General features: G+C 32.3%; 2 protein-coding genes across 10 annotated transcripts; both read left to right on the top strand.

Moving 5' to 3' along the window:
• Nucleotides 1-176: 176 nt before the first annotated feature.
• Nucleotides 177-3712, top strand: LOC123222492 (probable E3 ubiquitin-protein ligase RHB1A). 9 transcript variants are annotated; one of them, XR_006503640.1, is made up of 7 exons: nucleotides 199-434; nucleotides 864-981; nucleotides 1664-2027; nucleotides 2183-2292; nucleotides 2621-2831; nucleotides 2984-3092; nucleotides 3183-3712. XR_006503640.1 is itself a non-coding variant. In XM_044645296.1 (5 exons), exons 2-5 carry the CDS (start codon nucleotides 919-921, stop codon nucleotides 2502-2504), a joined length of 645 nt encoding a protein of 214 aa, XP_044501231.1. In that variant the 5' UTR covers nucleotides 177-434; nucleotides 850-918; the 3' UTR covers nucleotides 2505-2614. The 9 variants fall into 9 exon arrangements, 7 of the variants coding, with proteins under 7 accessions (XP_044501231.1, XP_044501230.1, XP_044501237.1 ...); XR_006503639.1 differs by lacking the exon at nucleotides 2984-3092; XM_044645296.1 differs by lacking the exons at nucleotides 2621-2831; nucleotides 2984-3092; nucleotides 3183-3712 and adding an exon at nucleotides 2397-2614 and having other exon boundaries at nucleotides 177-434; nucleotides 850-981.
• Nucleotides 3713-8871: 5159 nt separating this feature from the next.
• Nucleotides 8872-13320, top strand: LOC123224072 (AT-rich interactive domain-containing protein 2-like). Its single transcript, XM_044647589.1, has 3 exons — nucleotides 8872-9045; nucleotides 9479-10635; nucleotides 11994-13320. The coding sequence occupies exons 2-3, from the start codon at nucleotides 9694-9696 to the stop codon at nucleotides 12846-12848; spliced, it is 1797 nt and encodes a 598-aa protein (XP_044503524.1). The 5' UTR covers nucleotides 8872-9045; nucleotides 9479-9693; the 3' UTR covers nucleotides 12849-13320.
• Nucleotides 13321-15502: the final 2182 nt, after the last annotated feature.

The following is a 15502-nucleotide window of genomic DNA, read 5'->3' as shown; positions in this document are numbered from 1 at the left end:
AAAAATCGTGTAAGTGGGTTGACCCAAGAATCGGCACTGAGGTTGTGGGTCGACTCGCAAGGACAGGTGGGTCGTGTTTTGTGGAACTTGAAGAGATGTGGAAAGCATGGTAACTGTCGATTGCAATGGACAGAACTTAATGTATTGCAATGTCAAATGAAACATTATAGTGGATATAGATATTTGTATTGAATGTTCAATTGCATAAGCGTTAATAAGGTCACTTGCAGAGGAGTATTTTTCTCTTTGGTCATTATTAAGAATGATGCAAATGGATGCGTTATGAGAGGAGCGCAAATTGTGGAAGAAAGTACAAAACGACAACAGCGCAAAAGAATGGATATATAAAACGCCAAAAAAAATTCCTTCTTTCCACCGACCCGAATTCTGTCTCTGTCTCTCGCTCTGCCTCTATACGTGTGCCCCAGTAGGAGGTGAGCTTCCATATGTTCTATTTAAACATTCAAGATAAGGGTTGATTGAATCGGTTATCGTTTGCATCTCACTCACCCTTCTGATTAGGGTTTTCGTTCTTCTTTTACTTCTATTATTTTTTGTTCAATTTTAATTATTGAATTTGGTTCTTTAATAGGGTTTAACCATCTTGTGATTTTTAGTTTTGGATTCTTATGTGACTTTAAGTTTTTCCCCTTTTTGGTTGCCTTCATTATATCATTTTTTGTATTCATATTCTTGTCTTGAGCATTTACTTAAGCTATATTATATTAATTCTAAGTGTTAGAATCATCTATAAAAAACGGCTGTTTGAGTTACGAGTTTGTTCATAAGTATTATTATTATATTGCTATCTATTCATTTGTAATCTGTGTAGTATTTGACTTTGTCCAGATGCTGAATGACAGGAAATAATGCACCAACCACTGCTTGTATTGTGTGGATAACAGAATAATTGCAGGGATGGGAGGTTGTTGCTGTTCTTCCAGGAAACCCCATCTACCCGGAAGACCTGTATACAACCATGTTAGTAATGGTTTCTCTCAAATTACATGTCTTTGGTTTTTGAATCACTCATTTTTCTTTTATCAATGCTTTATTTTTATTTTTATTTGATCTTTTTTGTTTTGCTGGCCCTCTTTAACTGCTGATGTCTATATTGAGTAGTGGTCTTCTGCTGTTCAGTTTGCATTTGGAATAGATATTGGAGAATTGTCAAGATACATCTCCAACAAGATTGCTCTTCTGGTCTATGGACCTTTTCTTTTTTAATTAAATATGGATGTGTTTATTTTACAGATTAAGTGTTACAATTAATATTAGGATTTTGTTTTGATTGGACTATCCAAAGTCTGAGCTAGTGGAATGGTATGGCGCCACGTTAACAGATTTTATGAGGAGTTGAGTTGAAGATCTTGGGGGCTGTTGAGTTAATCTCAAATGTTTTTTCTGAGAAGGGATTTAGGATGTGCCCTTTTGGCTGCGGGGAAGATGGCAGACAGGAAAAGGCACATGCTATTAAAAAATTTCCCCTTAGGCTGCCCAACTAGATAGCAATAGTTGATGGCGAATAATGTTATGTTTAGATGTTTCTATCAAGAATGTTGCTTTCAGGTGGAAATCTCTACTGACTTACTATTGTGAACAACTTGCTTCTTGGTATTTTACTAGTCCATCCTTCTTGAACTTATAGAACTCCTTAATGCAGTGTCCAGCAGCTTTGGAAGAGAAGGAGGCATTAACATCTCACAGTGGCATAGTCTCTACCTTTAGAGGAGGACTCCTGATTGATTTTCATCTGGAAGCATCAACACCTGACACTTTCCGACCCCCTCCTGCACCCTTACCATATGATGTTGTTTTCGGATGTCTATCATCAACAGATTCAGAGTCTGTTGAAGAAACAATTAGTGGCAGTAGTTTTGAAACATCACCCAAACATGAAGATCTTGAAGAATTAGACTGCAAAACTCAAGCTAGTTCTTTGCTTATCTCACCAAGGAAATCAGAAGTTGCGAAATTAAATGAATCCATTGTGGCGGAAGAGGACACCTGTCCCATTTGTCTTGAAGGTAAAGTATTATTTTGATGCACTAATTATGGTATCCTCTGTATTAATATCATTTTTGCTGGGTAATCAGCAGTAAAATAATTCCAGTACTGCATTGCTTTAATATTTGAGCATTTCACAACTGACGTTTTATTTTCTTGGTACTTCCTCTTGTAGAATATGATAAAGAGAATCCAAAACTTTTCACTAAATGTAAACATCATTTTCATCTCTCATGCATTTTGGAGTGGAATGAAAGAAGTGACTCCTGCCCCATTTGTGATCAGGTTTGCCTCTTGAAATTAATTGAATGTATAATAATTAGATTGAATTTTTCAATTCCTTGTAAATGTATAATAATAAGTTAATGACTGGTTGAATCTTGCAACAGAGGAATCAAATGTATCACTGGGTTTTTATGTTGCAGCCCCTATGTGTCATGAAAGAGAGATGTGTTCTCATTGTCACAGGAAATTATATTCAATCACATTTTGATTAGTAACTCCAATTCTCTTTGGATATAGAAGTTTCTTTGCTGTTTGAAATGATAGCTGCAGTTGTATTTTTTTTCATGACTGGTTGGGGAATGGTGCTGACGGATCCATTTTCTCTTAGGTTGTAATTTATCTTGAAGATTGAACTGTTCAAGATGTCGCTTTTTTAGTGGGTTAGTCCTAAGTAAAGAAACAAAGTTTCAACTCCGCATGGTAGCTGATTTTCCTCCTTTATGCCCATTTCATTGGTTGATTTGAGGTGGAAGAATGATGCCAGCTGCACTGTTGTTGGGGATAAATCTGATATATCTCATTTGCAGAAAACAGAAATGGTCAGTGTTCCCTTCCATGTTGTGTTGTCAGTTTTGATATAAGTTCTCTGTAAATGTGTTGTTTTTGTAAATCATATTTGTTTGAATTTCAACACAAGTTCTTCTGCCCATGTTTAATCATATGACATATCAAGTATATTTGCGTTGTGCAGCCATATTACTCTGCATCTCATTTCACCTTATGGAAATACCATTTTCTTTTAAAGAAGAAATTTTCATTGGTTTCTCATATGCATGAATGGTCTAAGCTTCTCCTCCCCGGTAGTTGTTTTGGTTTTTGTCATTAAAGCTCAAAGCATCATTTTTTTTCTGCTTCATACTGTACAAGCCCATGACTTGTTATCTTCGTAGACTTTGCTAGAGGATGTTGATGCTACATCAAGAAGTTGGATGAAGCTTGTGTTTTATTATAAACTTAAGGAAAAACCTTTTCAGAATTGCCACAATTGGAGCCATTTTCTGCAGTTCTCTTAAGGCATTTACAGGAAAGAAATCTGGTTTTGCAGAACCTGTGGCTTAAGGCCCAAATAGTTTCAAAAGCTAATACCAACATACCTACCAGGTAGTTGCTACCTGTTATCATTTACTTTCTTGAACAAGTTCCAAGGATGGTTCTACCGAAATTTTGGCAATATTTCAGTGAGTAAAAATATGTACACTTATAAAGAATAATAATTTTTGTATTAACAATCATATGTTATTATGTGATTAGTGTTATTTTATTACTAATCCAAAATCACGTAATCACATAGTAACGTGTTATTTTTAGTACATATAGTCTTACTCCCATCCCACAAAACTTGTTTACCTGATATATTGTCACTGGCTCAGAAGCATGTAAAACCCAGTATTTGAAAATAGTTAAAAGTGTCTGCCTACAATCCATTCTATATGCAGCCCACAAATACAAACCTTCCTTATCTATGTTTTTCTTGTCTTTTTTTTTTTTTAATTAAGACTCTTATCATTCGACAGACAACCTCATTCATGGGTACAATAAACACTGGTAATAACTAAAGTTACAGAAGAAATAAATGGAAAGAAAATAACTCTGTGCTCATTCCATCCAGACGTTTATTGAATTTGGGTCCAATAAAAGCTGCAAAAATTGGGAACCATAAGGACACTGAAGCACTTACAGCACAGGAAAACAAAAGTTGTTTCATCTTCCTCTCTTGAATCGTCACCGGTGAGGCATGTAAAGTGATCAAAAGTCTCCACCATTGATGGCATTGATATCTTGGACAGAGCTGATCGCCACCATGCTTCTACGACGTTGCTTGTTTCCCTTGAGGCTCATTACGCTCCTGTTCATAACAATTTTCAATTCATTTTTCTGATATATTAATGGAATTTAAGGTACCGTATGACGAGCCATATACATAAGCATGCAGCTTGGCACGGCAAGCGCACTACACTATGTGGACAGGCATTTGGAGCGGGGCAAGTAGACTTCATATCGGCAACAACAATCCTAAAGCTTCTTGGGCAAACGAGATGACATTGCAGAACTTAGCTGGCACATATACAGTATTACAAAACATGGCAACAGGATTGGATTTGATTCGAACTGCTCCATTATAGAATGAAGGAAGTCTAAATTTGAGTCAACGATTAAATTTATTTTTATAAATAGGTGAATTTAAATATTCGAATTTGAATTAATCTAAATTAAGTCAAAACTTAAATTATTTTAGAGTTAATTTGAACTTTAACTAATTAATTTTGAGCTGATCTCGAATTTGGTTTTGCTTGGACTGTGTCTGATTAAATCCAGCCCTCCATGGTAATCAAAATTTCAAAACAAATTAACGACTTCCGTTAAGTGTGTTAACACCTTCCGTTTATGAAACTTTCCGGCACTTCTTCACTTGCACTAAGCCCTCATACTTTTCTGTTTTATGTTATGCGCTCGAAGTTCTTATATTTGCATTCTAATGCCTCTCTCTTTTAAAAAATCAAATTGAACCCAAAAGATATATATGCATAACATTTAGGTCCCTCCTTTCGATTTAGGTTCTGTAATCGGTCATCACAGTCGTGGCTATGCCCATCAAAATTCTAAATCTCATCTTTTGTTTCATTTTGGTTTAGTATTTTAACTTTAAAATCGTATACAAATTATTTATTATCCATGAAGGGTTTCTTTTATTTTATTTTATTTTAAATTTATTGTATTCTTGCAAAATAAAACATAATTAATTTGGAAGACTAAATAGAATTTTTAATAATAAATATAGTGTTATTTCTAAAATATATTAAATTTAAAAATTAAAATAAACAAAAATTGGTTGGCAAGATCAAAAGCCAACCACCTATGGTGGTTGGCGATGACTGAGATAATATGTTGACATTATTGTGATTGTAAAATATCATTATAATAAAGTATTATCATATGATTGATATATTAATTGTTTATCTTATATTTTAAGTTTAAAGATTTATTCCCATTCAAAGTTTTTTATATTTTCAAATTGACATCTATTAATTATTAAAAATATAAATATATTTTTGTGAACTGTTAAAATTAATAAAACTAATTAAGTTCTAACGTAAAATCATTATTTCACTAATAATATATGAAAAATAATAAAAAAATATTTATTTCTTATTTGGGTTTAAAAAACTAACAATTTTCTTTTAGAATTAAACTTTGAAATGTAACATTTTCTCCCCTAGAGTTTCTTTCTTTTCTTCCTCCTTTTTCCGTGAGTCTCTGAACAAAGAACATCGTTTCCATAATTAGACTAAGACTATTTATCTTTGTTCAAAGATGCGTCGAAAAAGGAGAGAGAAAGAGTGAAGTTGACCGGTGACGACACTGAAAAAGAGAGGGAGAAAAAGAAAGAAACCCTAGAGAAAAATATAACATTTTAAAGTTCAATCCTAAGAAAATTATTTGTTTTCTAAACCTAGAGAGAAATAAATAATGTTAAACTGGTTATGTTAATTTTAATACCTTATGAGTGCGTGTTTAGGTTTTTAATAGTTAATAAGCATCAATTTGAAAATGCGTTAAACTTTAGGTGGGAATAAGTCTTTTGACCTACATTTTATATAAAATTACTCGATCATATAATAACATATCGATTTTATTTAGTATAATTTAATACACAATGATTTGTTTATAAAATATTATTGAATTAAAATATGTTAAACCTTACTATATGGTGCTAGACTTGATAATCTATTGCCAACCTTAGCTAAAATTTGTTGATTTAAATAGTTGACACATTTTTTTCAACGTTGATCCAATACAATCCAATGGTTTAAGAGTTTAAACGGTGGCAATGAAAATGTTCACCTCTAACTTCCTTCCTACATACGTGAAGGTGCAATTAAATAGTCATAAATTTCTTGTTCAATTTAATTTAAAATATCTCATCCCATTTATTTTACTAGAGATAGAAGGGGTAGGGGCCATCAGAGTCGAATTTTTTATTCCCTATCCCTATCTCTATCCCCATAAGATGAAGCTTTCCCTTTTTCTTTTCCACCCTCACTACATGAATAATCAGAAAAACTCTATCTTTGTCCTCGTTTTTGCCTTACAATACTAACAAGAAAATTTAACAATTGCAAGTTTTATTGTCTGAAAGAATCATAGGAATACTCTACTTTCGTATTTAAGTAGAAATATTTCAAAATTTTCTAAAAAGATTTTTTTGACATATTCTATGATATTTTTTTGTCTATGTTTGGATCGATGATGATGGGTTAAGTCTTAATCAAGTCTCTATCACCAATTTGGACCTTACACATCATCACACCTAGATTGGTATGGAACACCAAACACCAATGCTTGAATTTTCATCTCTGCTTTTGATGGTGTTACTTTTCAATAAGAATCCTTAGATTAAGAAATCACAAGACATCTACAGTACTTTGAGTAAGAAATAACCTACTCCCAATTAATAAACAATAAATGAAAACAAAACACGCATACAATTGAATAATGCTAATCGTACGTATATTTTCAGTATACAATTTAGTATATATATGATATATTATTATGTGATATGATAATATATCATCTGTATACTTAATTGTATATTTAAAAATATATATACATAATTTTATTATATATGATTAACATTAAAACTATATATATCCAGTTTTAAATATTCAACTGAATACTTAGAATATATAAATACATCAATAATATGATAACAAATTATTTAAATATCTTATTAGATATTTAAAACTAAATATATATAACATTCCTATATGGTTAAAACACAACACATTTTTATTGAAAATAATAATAATAATAAGAATTTGATTAATACACAAGAATAACAAAACACATAAAGTTCTTAAGTTTAATTGACTATATGTGATCATAGACTAAAAGAATAATATGATAAATGAATGGGAGAACGAATATTCCACCCGAGCTATACCAAAACAATAAATTGTCATCTTTGAAGTGGAGAAAAAAAAAAACATTGAAATTTGTTAATTTTTAGAATAGATATAATGATAAAACAAAATTACCTTTTATTATTTTTAATTTTCATTAAACAAAAAACCCATATCAAAATCAAACATTGACTTACTTAATGCGGTAATTGTGAAGTTAGTTACTGGACCCAAAGTTTAACCTATTCAGTATGATTAATACAACTCCAAAAGGGAGGTCTGACTTGAAGAGGGTTCTTCATTACAAAAAAATAATAATAATAATAAATAACACTTTGTCTCAAACTTCATTAAACACATTTTCACTCCATTGGTAACCCTTTAATCGTATCAAACCAGTGTGATTCCAACTAGAATCGCGTTAGGGTCATAATTACACTAGTACGATGCACCATATCGTTGTGATTTCGGTTGAAATCACATGAGAATTGCACAATTCCTGCGAGAATCACACCATAATGATGCAATTATTGAAATTATTCAATTTGGATTGAATTGCATCATTGAAGTGCAATTCTAACTCTAATTTCAATTGTAATCTATGTGATTACGAGTTTGAGATTAATAGGAGTTATGCTTAGGATTTTGAATTTTTAATCAAATATAGAAGATCTAAGTGATAAATTATTAAATTGATGAAAGAAAAAGAATTTGTTTACGTTGTAAAGGTGTGAATGATTTAAATACTATAAAATTCATATATTTTGTAAATTGACAAAAACAACCTTTGACATTTAAAATTAATATTTAACTTTTGACGAAATGTGGAGAAATATCAATTTACAGCTTTAAGGGTGACAACTTGTCATTTGAAAATAAAAAAGACAACCTTAGAGACTAAAGCCAGAACAATACAACATAAACTCTTCTTGAGGCCCAATATATCTTTGATATAGTATCAAAGCACAAGTTAAATAATAGGTCTAACATCATAACATATTCCTAGATACAACTGACAACGCACTTCTCTAAAAATGAATTTAGTCAAACAACAAACTTGACAATCTATGATGGTTGCACTTGAGAGAGGACATTAAAGACTAAAAGTCTTACATCGAATATATACAATATAAGTGAATAGGATATATGTATAAGAGAGATTGAATCTTAACACAAACTAATTAGTTTTATATAATATAAGTTTCAATCTTCATACTTATATACATAATATATTTTCGATAGCAAGATAGAAGATAAGATAACAAAAAACTATACAAAAGTATAGACACTTACTTTAAAAAAATAATAATAATAATAATCATTTGAACATAACTCAAGGGGAAAATAGTTTTTTTTTCATCAAATGAAAATAATAAAACTTCATTCGTTGTAAATTGATATAAACACTGATATATTATCAAATGATTGAGTTATTTTGAATAAAAGACTAAGAAACATTGATAGGCTTGTAGATTTAAAAAAAGACAACTACACATAATAAATATTTTTTTAATTTTCAAAAATATCCCTTTCACAATCACAATCAAAAGCCACAACCCAAAACTCAACCCAACCCAACTTAAACTCTACCCATAGTCAATAATTAACCAAAGTTAGCCAATCATGTCATGACAACTATAAATCAAAGAGAATGTATCCATCCTCAAACCCTAGTATACTTTCATTTTGTAAATGAAAGACAAGACCCAAAAGGAAAAGGGGCTTAAAAAATCAAGTGGAGGAGTTTATAGGGCAAAGAAAGAGAAAAGGCCAAAGTCTAAGGAGGTCTTCAGAGAAGGTCTCATTCAACTCCAAACCCCACTCTAACACCGCCTAATTTTCGTCCCGTCTGGTACGTTTTTTTTATCTTTTACTTCAACAATGACAAAAACGAGAAACTCAAATTCAATAAGGCAATAATACGACTCTATGAACTCCGTAGCTGTTCAAAACCTGAAATATGACTCCCTCTTTCCCTTTCAAACGTTATGTTGTGTCTGTAATCACGACGGTGCGCGGGAGCTCCAAAAAGTGTACTGGGTTTCTTCCAAACCCTAGATTATCTTTTTCCCCCCAAGAGAAGCATGACCCAGATGATTAATCGTCACTTCTTTGTAGAATGAACCATCTTAATCACGAGTTTGTTAATATTTTGCTAATGAAATTGACTTTAATTTTAAGATTTTTCGTTTTAATTTTTTATGTTTTGGCAATATGATTAGAAGATTACAAACAAACATAATTTGTTTTAGGGTTTTGAATTCGAAATCGAAAATCCATGGCAGGGTGGTCGATTGTAGCTGATGGGCCTGATGTAGATTGCGGCCAAAGAACGTCAAAACAAAATAATCTCAAGGGTAAAGGATTCAGGGTCGAGATTGAACCGTCTTCGGAAGAATCTAAACTAATATGCAAAAAGCTTCGATTATGATTCGACCAATTTCTTCACATTTTTCTTAAGGAGATCTGTGCCCAAGATAACTTTCGACCTCTTCCTCCAATGCTTAAAGATGAACAACCTATTGATTTCTTTAAACTCTTTCTGGTCGTGAGGGAGAAAGGTGGATATGATAAAGTTTCAAAGAATGGATTGTGGGATTTAGTAGCTAAAGAGTCCGGTTTGGGTTTGAGTTCTTCCGTGTCTGTTAAATTAGTTTATGCTACGTATTTGGATGCATTAGAGAGATGGTTAGATAGAGTTGCTGATTATAAAAAAAACTTGAAAAGTAATTCAATTGATACTGGCTCAAGTTTGAGTGAGTATTTGATGAAGTTAGGAGAAGATTTTAAAAGTTTTTTATCGTATTCAAATAAAATGGATGAGGTGTATCCACATTTGGAAGAACTGGATTACGAAGATGATGTGAATGTATGTAGAAAAGATGTTAGTATGGTGGCTGAGTGCAAGGAACTTGAAAAATGTGTTAATGATGAGGAGACTATACACATTGGTCCAGAAAAGAGATATGTGGATGCTGTAGAAGTTGTGAATATTAGTGATGATTCAAGTCTGGATGATACTGATGTAATGAATTGTGTACTGAATTTATCGGATTCAGGAGAACAGTGTAACAATGAGGATATGAAGAGTGTATTGGTGGGAAAATCGGATGGAGGCAATAACTCTGCTGATAGTGATAAAGATGGTATTGTGATACTGGATTTGGAATTTGTCAAAGAAAAGGAAGGGAGTTCTAGCCGTCATGAGAAAACAGAAGATAGTTCTTGTTGTAAGAGGAAAAATGAGTCTATGTGGAAAATGCTGAGTTGGATTGCTGGGATTGCGAAGAACCCATGTGAATCTATGGTTGGTTCATTACCTGAAAGATCGAAATGGAAGTCTTATACAAACGTGGAGTTATGGAAGCAAGTTTTATCTTATAGAGAGGCAGCTTTCTTTAAAAGACATGTTGATTCAAGTGCTGAACAATCTACTGGTCAGGTATTTGTCTTCTACAAATTTGTGCCTTGTGTTATCAGTAAAGTCAGTTGAAAACTATTCTTATCCTCTTACATTGGCTACAGGCTGTGCCTTTCAAGTTTCCTGTTAATATATTGGTTTATTCTCACATGTGTCATTTCTTTGTTTGGCTTTGTGGGTATTTTTTTTAATGGTTGGTAAAGAGTGCTTCATCTTTTTCATGTTTAGGGCTTTCATAGTTATATTTTTTTGGCATGAGGTTTAAGTTTCTCCTAACACCCCCTTTTACATATTCTTTGCTTGGTGTTTCAATCACTGATGTGCTACTTTGTGACAACAGTTTTGCATATGGACCATATGGTTAACTTGAGGATTGTTATGCCGTTTGGGAATACCAAACTTATTGGTATATACCTTATGTTTAATATTATACTGTCATAACCTGATTTGATTGTGGCTGTTTTGAGTTCTTTCTTTTTTGCTTCATACTCTATAGTTTTTTCCCTGTTTGGTACAATTAAGGGTATGCTTGTATGTGCAATGAATTCATTATTTTCCTTTTTTGGTCCTAAAAAAATGCAAACCCTTTTTGTTTATGTTTTACCTTTTTATTTTCATGAAACAAAGAAAACATTAAAAGGTCATCATTCAAAAATAAAATAAAATAAAAAGTCCTTTTTTCTCTCTTCTAAACAAAATTTACATGAAACTTAAACCTTGATTGCTCTTTCACACATGATTGTTTTCACTAGATTTACACCATATTATTTTCCATTTTGACCATGTTTTGTTGCCAATCATGATTTCATATCATATTCTTGTAATTTTAATAATATAATGTTTAGATACAATTGCGAGTGCATTTTCATTTTCACATTCCAAAATAGTTTTCCAACAAACATGCTAAACATGTTTTCCTTTTTGGTAAATCATTCCTTTTTAATATTTCAAAAAACACAAATTGAATTTATAAAAGAACACATCCTAACAGATTCAATTGATAGAAAGGTTATCATGGTTACCTTCCATCTTCCACTGGGAGCTTCATGATAACTTGCACTTTCACTGATAATATCAATTAAGAACTTTTTCACTAGAAATCACATTAACAGCTGTTCCTGTAATGCTATGCCCTCTCCTTTCATTGTTCTTTCCATTCTTTTGTCGTTGGGAGCAGTAGGATAGAGCAGCTGAGCTTGGTGTAGTTGGTAGTGAATTTTATTTTGGAATTGCTTGCAGCTGGCAACCGAATTGTTGTGAATTTGAGTTTCTCCACTTTGTATATCCTGACTGCATGTTTTTACATTTAACTAACGTGTTATAGAACCTTACCTCCATTTATTTACAGTCAAGAGTTGAATAAGTTTTTCATTTTTTAGAAAAATCAGAAGATGCACCCTTGCTTGTATGATGATAATGTTGGGAGCAGTTACAATCTCAGAGAGAGGTTAAGCTGCAGCAAGAAGCATCTTTTGGAGACTTGTTCACAGTCACTCTCCACTGGTGGCCAAAATGGCTCAAGTAAAGGGGGGATAGAAAATGATGCTGGCAAAGAATTGCTTCAATGCATTGATTACTCAACTACACTTTCAGTGTTTGACTATGACGTTGAGAAACCAATTCCTATAGGGCCAGGTTTTCAAGCTGAAGTTCCAGAATGGACTGGTGTGCCTTCTGAAAGTGACGATAAGTGGTTGGGGACCCAGATTTGGCCAGTGGAAAAGGTAGAACATAGATTTTTAATTGAAAGGGATCGTATCGGAAAGGGAAGACAAGATTCCTGTGGCTGCCAGTTCCCACATTCTATTGAATGTGTTAGATTTCATATTGCTGAGAAAAGGTCCAAACTTAAACTTGAATTGTCTTCAGCTTTTCACAAATGGAAAATTGATAAGATGGGTGAAGAAGTTATGCTCTCTTGGACCAAGGAAGAACAGAAGAGATTTAAGAATATAGTGAGATCAAATCCTCCATCTCTTGAAAAGTCCTTCTGGGATCAGATATTCAAGTTTTTTCCAGCCAAAAGCAGGGAAGAACTTGTGAGCTACTACTTTAATGTCTTCCTTCTGCAGCGCAGAGCAGTCCAAAACAGGTCCAACTCAGATGAAGTCGACAGTGATGATGATTATGAATCAGAATCTGGATTAGTAACTAAAACTTCTGTACATGAAACAATGAAGTCGCCGAGCTCCATCTTTCATTCCCCTAACAAGAAGCATAAAAGATCTAGGTAGTACTAGTAAAGATGGAGTAAATGAAGCGCTTTATTGAGACATGTAAAGTCTTTCCATTTGTATGTTTTGTTTGGTGATCATTTTGCATAGTTGTTTTGGTGGTGGTGGGAGCAGTCAACTGTAAAGCTCAAGCAACTTCATGGGTGTTGAAGTGGCTTTTAGTTGGTAGGCTCAGTTTTGAGATACACATTCACTATAATTTGCCAACCTCAAAATACTTTGTATTCTTTCTTATCCTTCATTAATATTCTAGAGGGTCTGATCCTTCAGTAAATGGAAGCCTTGAGAATATTTTTGTAGTGAGGAGAGGAGCCAATAGGCTTGAGGGGTGATGATTAGAAACACCTCTCTGTTTGCCTTCATTCTACTGTCACCATGTATCATTGGACAGCCCCGAGTCTTTTGAACGGGGAAGAAAAGATTACTATAGTCGCCCTTGGTTCTTTAGGGTACTTTTTTGTCATTTCAAAAATCATATGGGTTTCATTGTAATTCTTGAAAGGGATAACACCTATTAGAGGGACCAATTTTTTTTCATTAAAATGATTAAAATTTTAAATTTTTTACGACTGATTTTTTTAATTAAGATGATTAAAATTTTAATTTTTTTATTAAAATAATAAATTGTTTTAATTGAAATTCAACTAATCATCTTAATTTACAAAACAAAGAATGTATTTATCCAGAATCTTTAATACGAATGGGAAAAATACTAAAAGTTTGGCTTCTTTTATGTAAAAATTTAAAAGGTTTTTTTTTTTATGAGATTTTAATCCCTTAAAAAAAAAGGGGGATACGCTTATCCCTGTTCTTAAAATGAAAAATGTTATAAATATATTACAGATCTGCAAACGACAAAAATGATCAGTGCAAACAAAGTTGGCGAAAACGGGAAGAGACCCCTTTTTCTCTTCTCTGTTAACGATCCAAACATTGTAGCCTTGTCGTCACTCCCAAAAAAGACAAGTAATTTGAAGTGTAATCGCATTAACGATAAGACTAAACGAATCGGTTGTGACTCGTGAGTCGACCAATTTCCAAGCAGCCTTACGCCAGGGAGTTCGTGATTTCGCTATGCACAACTGGACTGGAGGAATCCCAAGGGAAAGATAATTTCAGTGGACTCTTTGCTTGCTTCAACAAATCTTTTTATATTATTTGTTGCTCCATCATATCCTTTGGGGTATTCAAATTATTAAAAGGCCAAACGACTATTTCTCATCTAAGGCATACTGTAATATCAAGTTTTTATCATTTAATTATAAAAATATTAAATACCTATCATGAATAGTTAAAATTAATGGTGATAAAGGTAAAATCGTCATTTTTTTTATAATATTAAAAAATAAACTAAAATATAATCTATTTTTATCCTTTTAAACTTTGAAAACTAAAATTTTTCTTCAACCTAAGTTTTAAAAAATGACAGTTTTACCCTGATATTTCGTTTTAAAATCTCCGACAACCTCTCCCTCCCGAAACATCCTCTCTTTTCGGTGATCTATTTCCTTCCATTTGGACATCCGATCGACGTCGGAGAAGCCTTGAGAGACGAAGAACTTCATCGGGAAAGACGAAGATGAAGCTATCGTCTTCCCAGAGGTCTTCTTCCTCTGGGAAGACGAAGAACTTCGTCTCCCAAGGTTTCTCCGACGTCAATTGGACGTCCAAATAGGAGGAAAGAGATCACCGGAAGGAGAGGATACTTCGGGAGGGAGAGGTCATCAGCAATGGAGCCGGAGATGTCGTCGAAGATTTCAAAACAAAACCCTATGGTGAAACTGCTATTTTTTAAAACTTAGGCTGGGGGAAAATTTTAATTTTTAAAGTTTAGAGGGGCAAAAAGAGATAAAATTTGTAGGTGTTAGGGTTCTATTAAATTTAACCGGTCATGGGTGGATGTTTGGTATTTTCATAGTTAAAGAGTGGAAACTTGAGATTGCAACATACCTTGGGTGGGAAATAGTCATTTGGCCTTATTAAAAACAAAGTTTTAGTTGAGTCCCACACGTCTTTCTAAAGCCCCCAAAACCACAACCGCCCATTGAATGTTAAAATGTTTTAAGAGAACAAAATTTCCCACCCACGGTTTGGAAAAACTAGTTGTCACCTACTAAATTCTTAAATTATTTCTTCGGAGACAAAAAAAAAAACTAACAATACAGAAGTATAAAAATAATTTCAATTTTTCATAGTTTTTAATTTAATCGTTTAACCATTTTTACAAGTTTGAAAACCTACAATTTAATTTATATGTGTTAAGGTTTAATTTTTTAAACAGAAACTTTAATCATATGATAATATATCATCTATATATTTATATTATATATAAAACACACACACACACACACATATATATATATATATATATATACATTATTATTTTTTTAAATAAATTTAACTTTTACTTATTAAAATTTACCTTATAATAAAATATTAAAGTCAACTATGTTAGTTATATATTAGTGAGGGTCTTCATTGGTATTTGATTCCCACAGTTATTTTTTCCATTTATAATTCAATAAAATTATATATATATATATATATATATATATATATATATATATATATATATATTTTGTATATAAATAATTATATATTATAATATGATTAGTTTTTTATTTTTTATTTTTAATTATTTAATTATATAATAC

Source organism: Mangifera indica, chromosome 8 (genome assembly GCF_011075055.1).
Source record: "Mangifera indica cultivar Alphonso chromosome 8, CATAS_Mindica_2.1, whole genome shotgun sequence".
In the NCBI taxonomy this organism is placed as follows: Eukaryota; Viridiplantae; Streptophyta; class Magnoliopsida; order Sapindales; family Anacardiaceae; genus Mangifera; species Mangifera indica.
Note: the sequence above shows the minus strand (reverse complement) of the source record. Positions and strands in the feature narration are given on the sequence as shown.

Excerpts from the sequence above, each read along its gene's own strand:
- LOC123222492 (XM_044645296.1), top strand. The coding sequence starts at position 919 with ATGGGAGGTTGTTGCTGTTCTTCCAGGAAACCCCATCTACCCGGAAGA. Across the intron at positions 2,028-2,182 it reads CTGTCCCATTTGTCTTGAAG|AATATGATAAAGAGAATCCA; the intron begins GTAAAGTATTAT and ends TTCCTCTTGTAG. Across the intron at positions 2,293-2,396 it reads CCTGCCCCATTTGTGATCAG|AGGAATCAAATGTATCACTG; the intron begins GTTTGCCTCTTG and ends ATCTTGCAACAG.
- LOC123224072 (XM_044647589.1), top strand. The coding sequence starts at position 9,694 with ATGCTTAAAGATGAACAACCTATTGATTTCTTTAAACTCTTTCTGGTC. Across the intron at positions 10,636-11,993 it reads CTGAACAATCTACTGGTCAG|AAAAATCAGAAGATGCACCC; the intron begins GTATTTGTCTTC and ends TTCATTTTTTAG.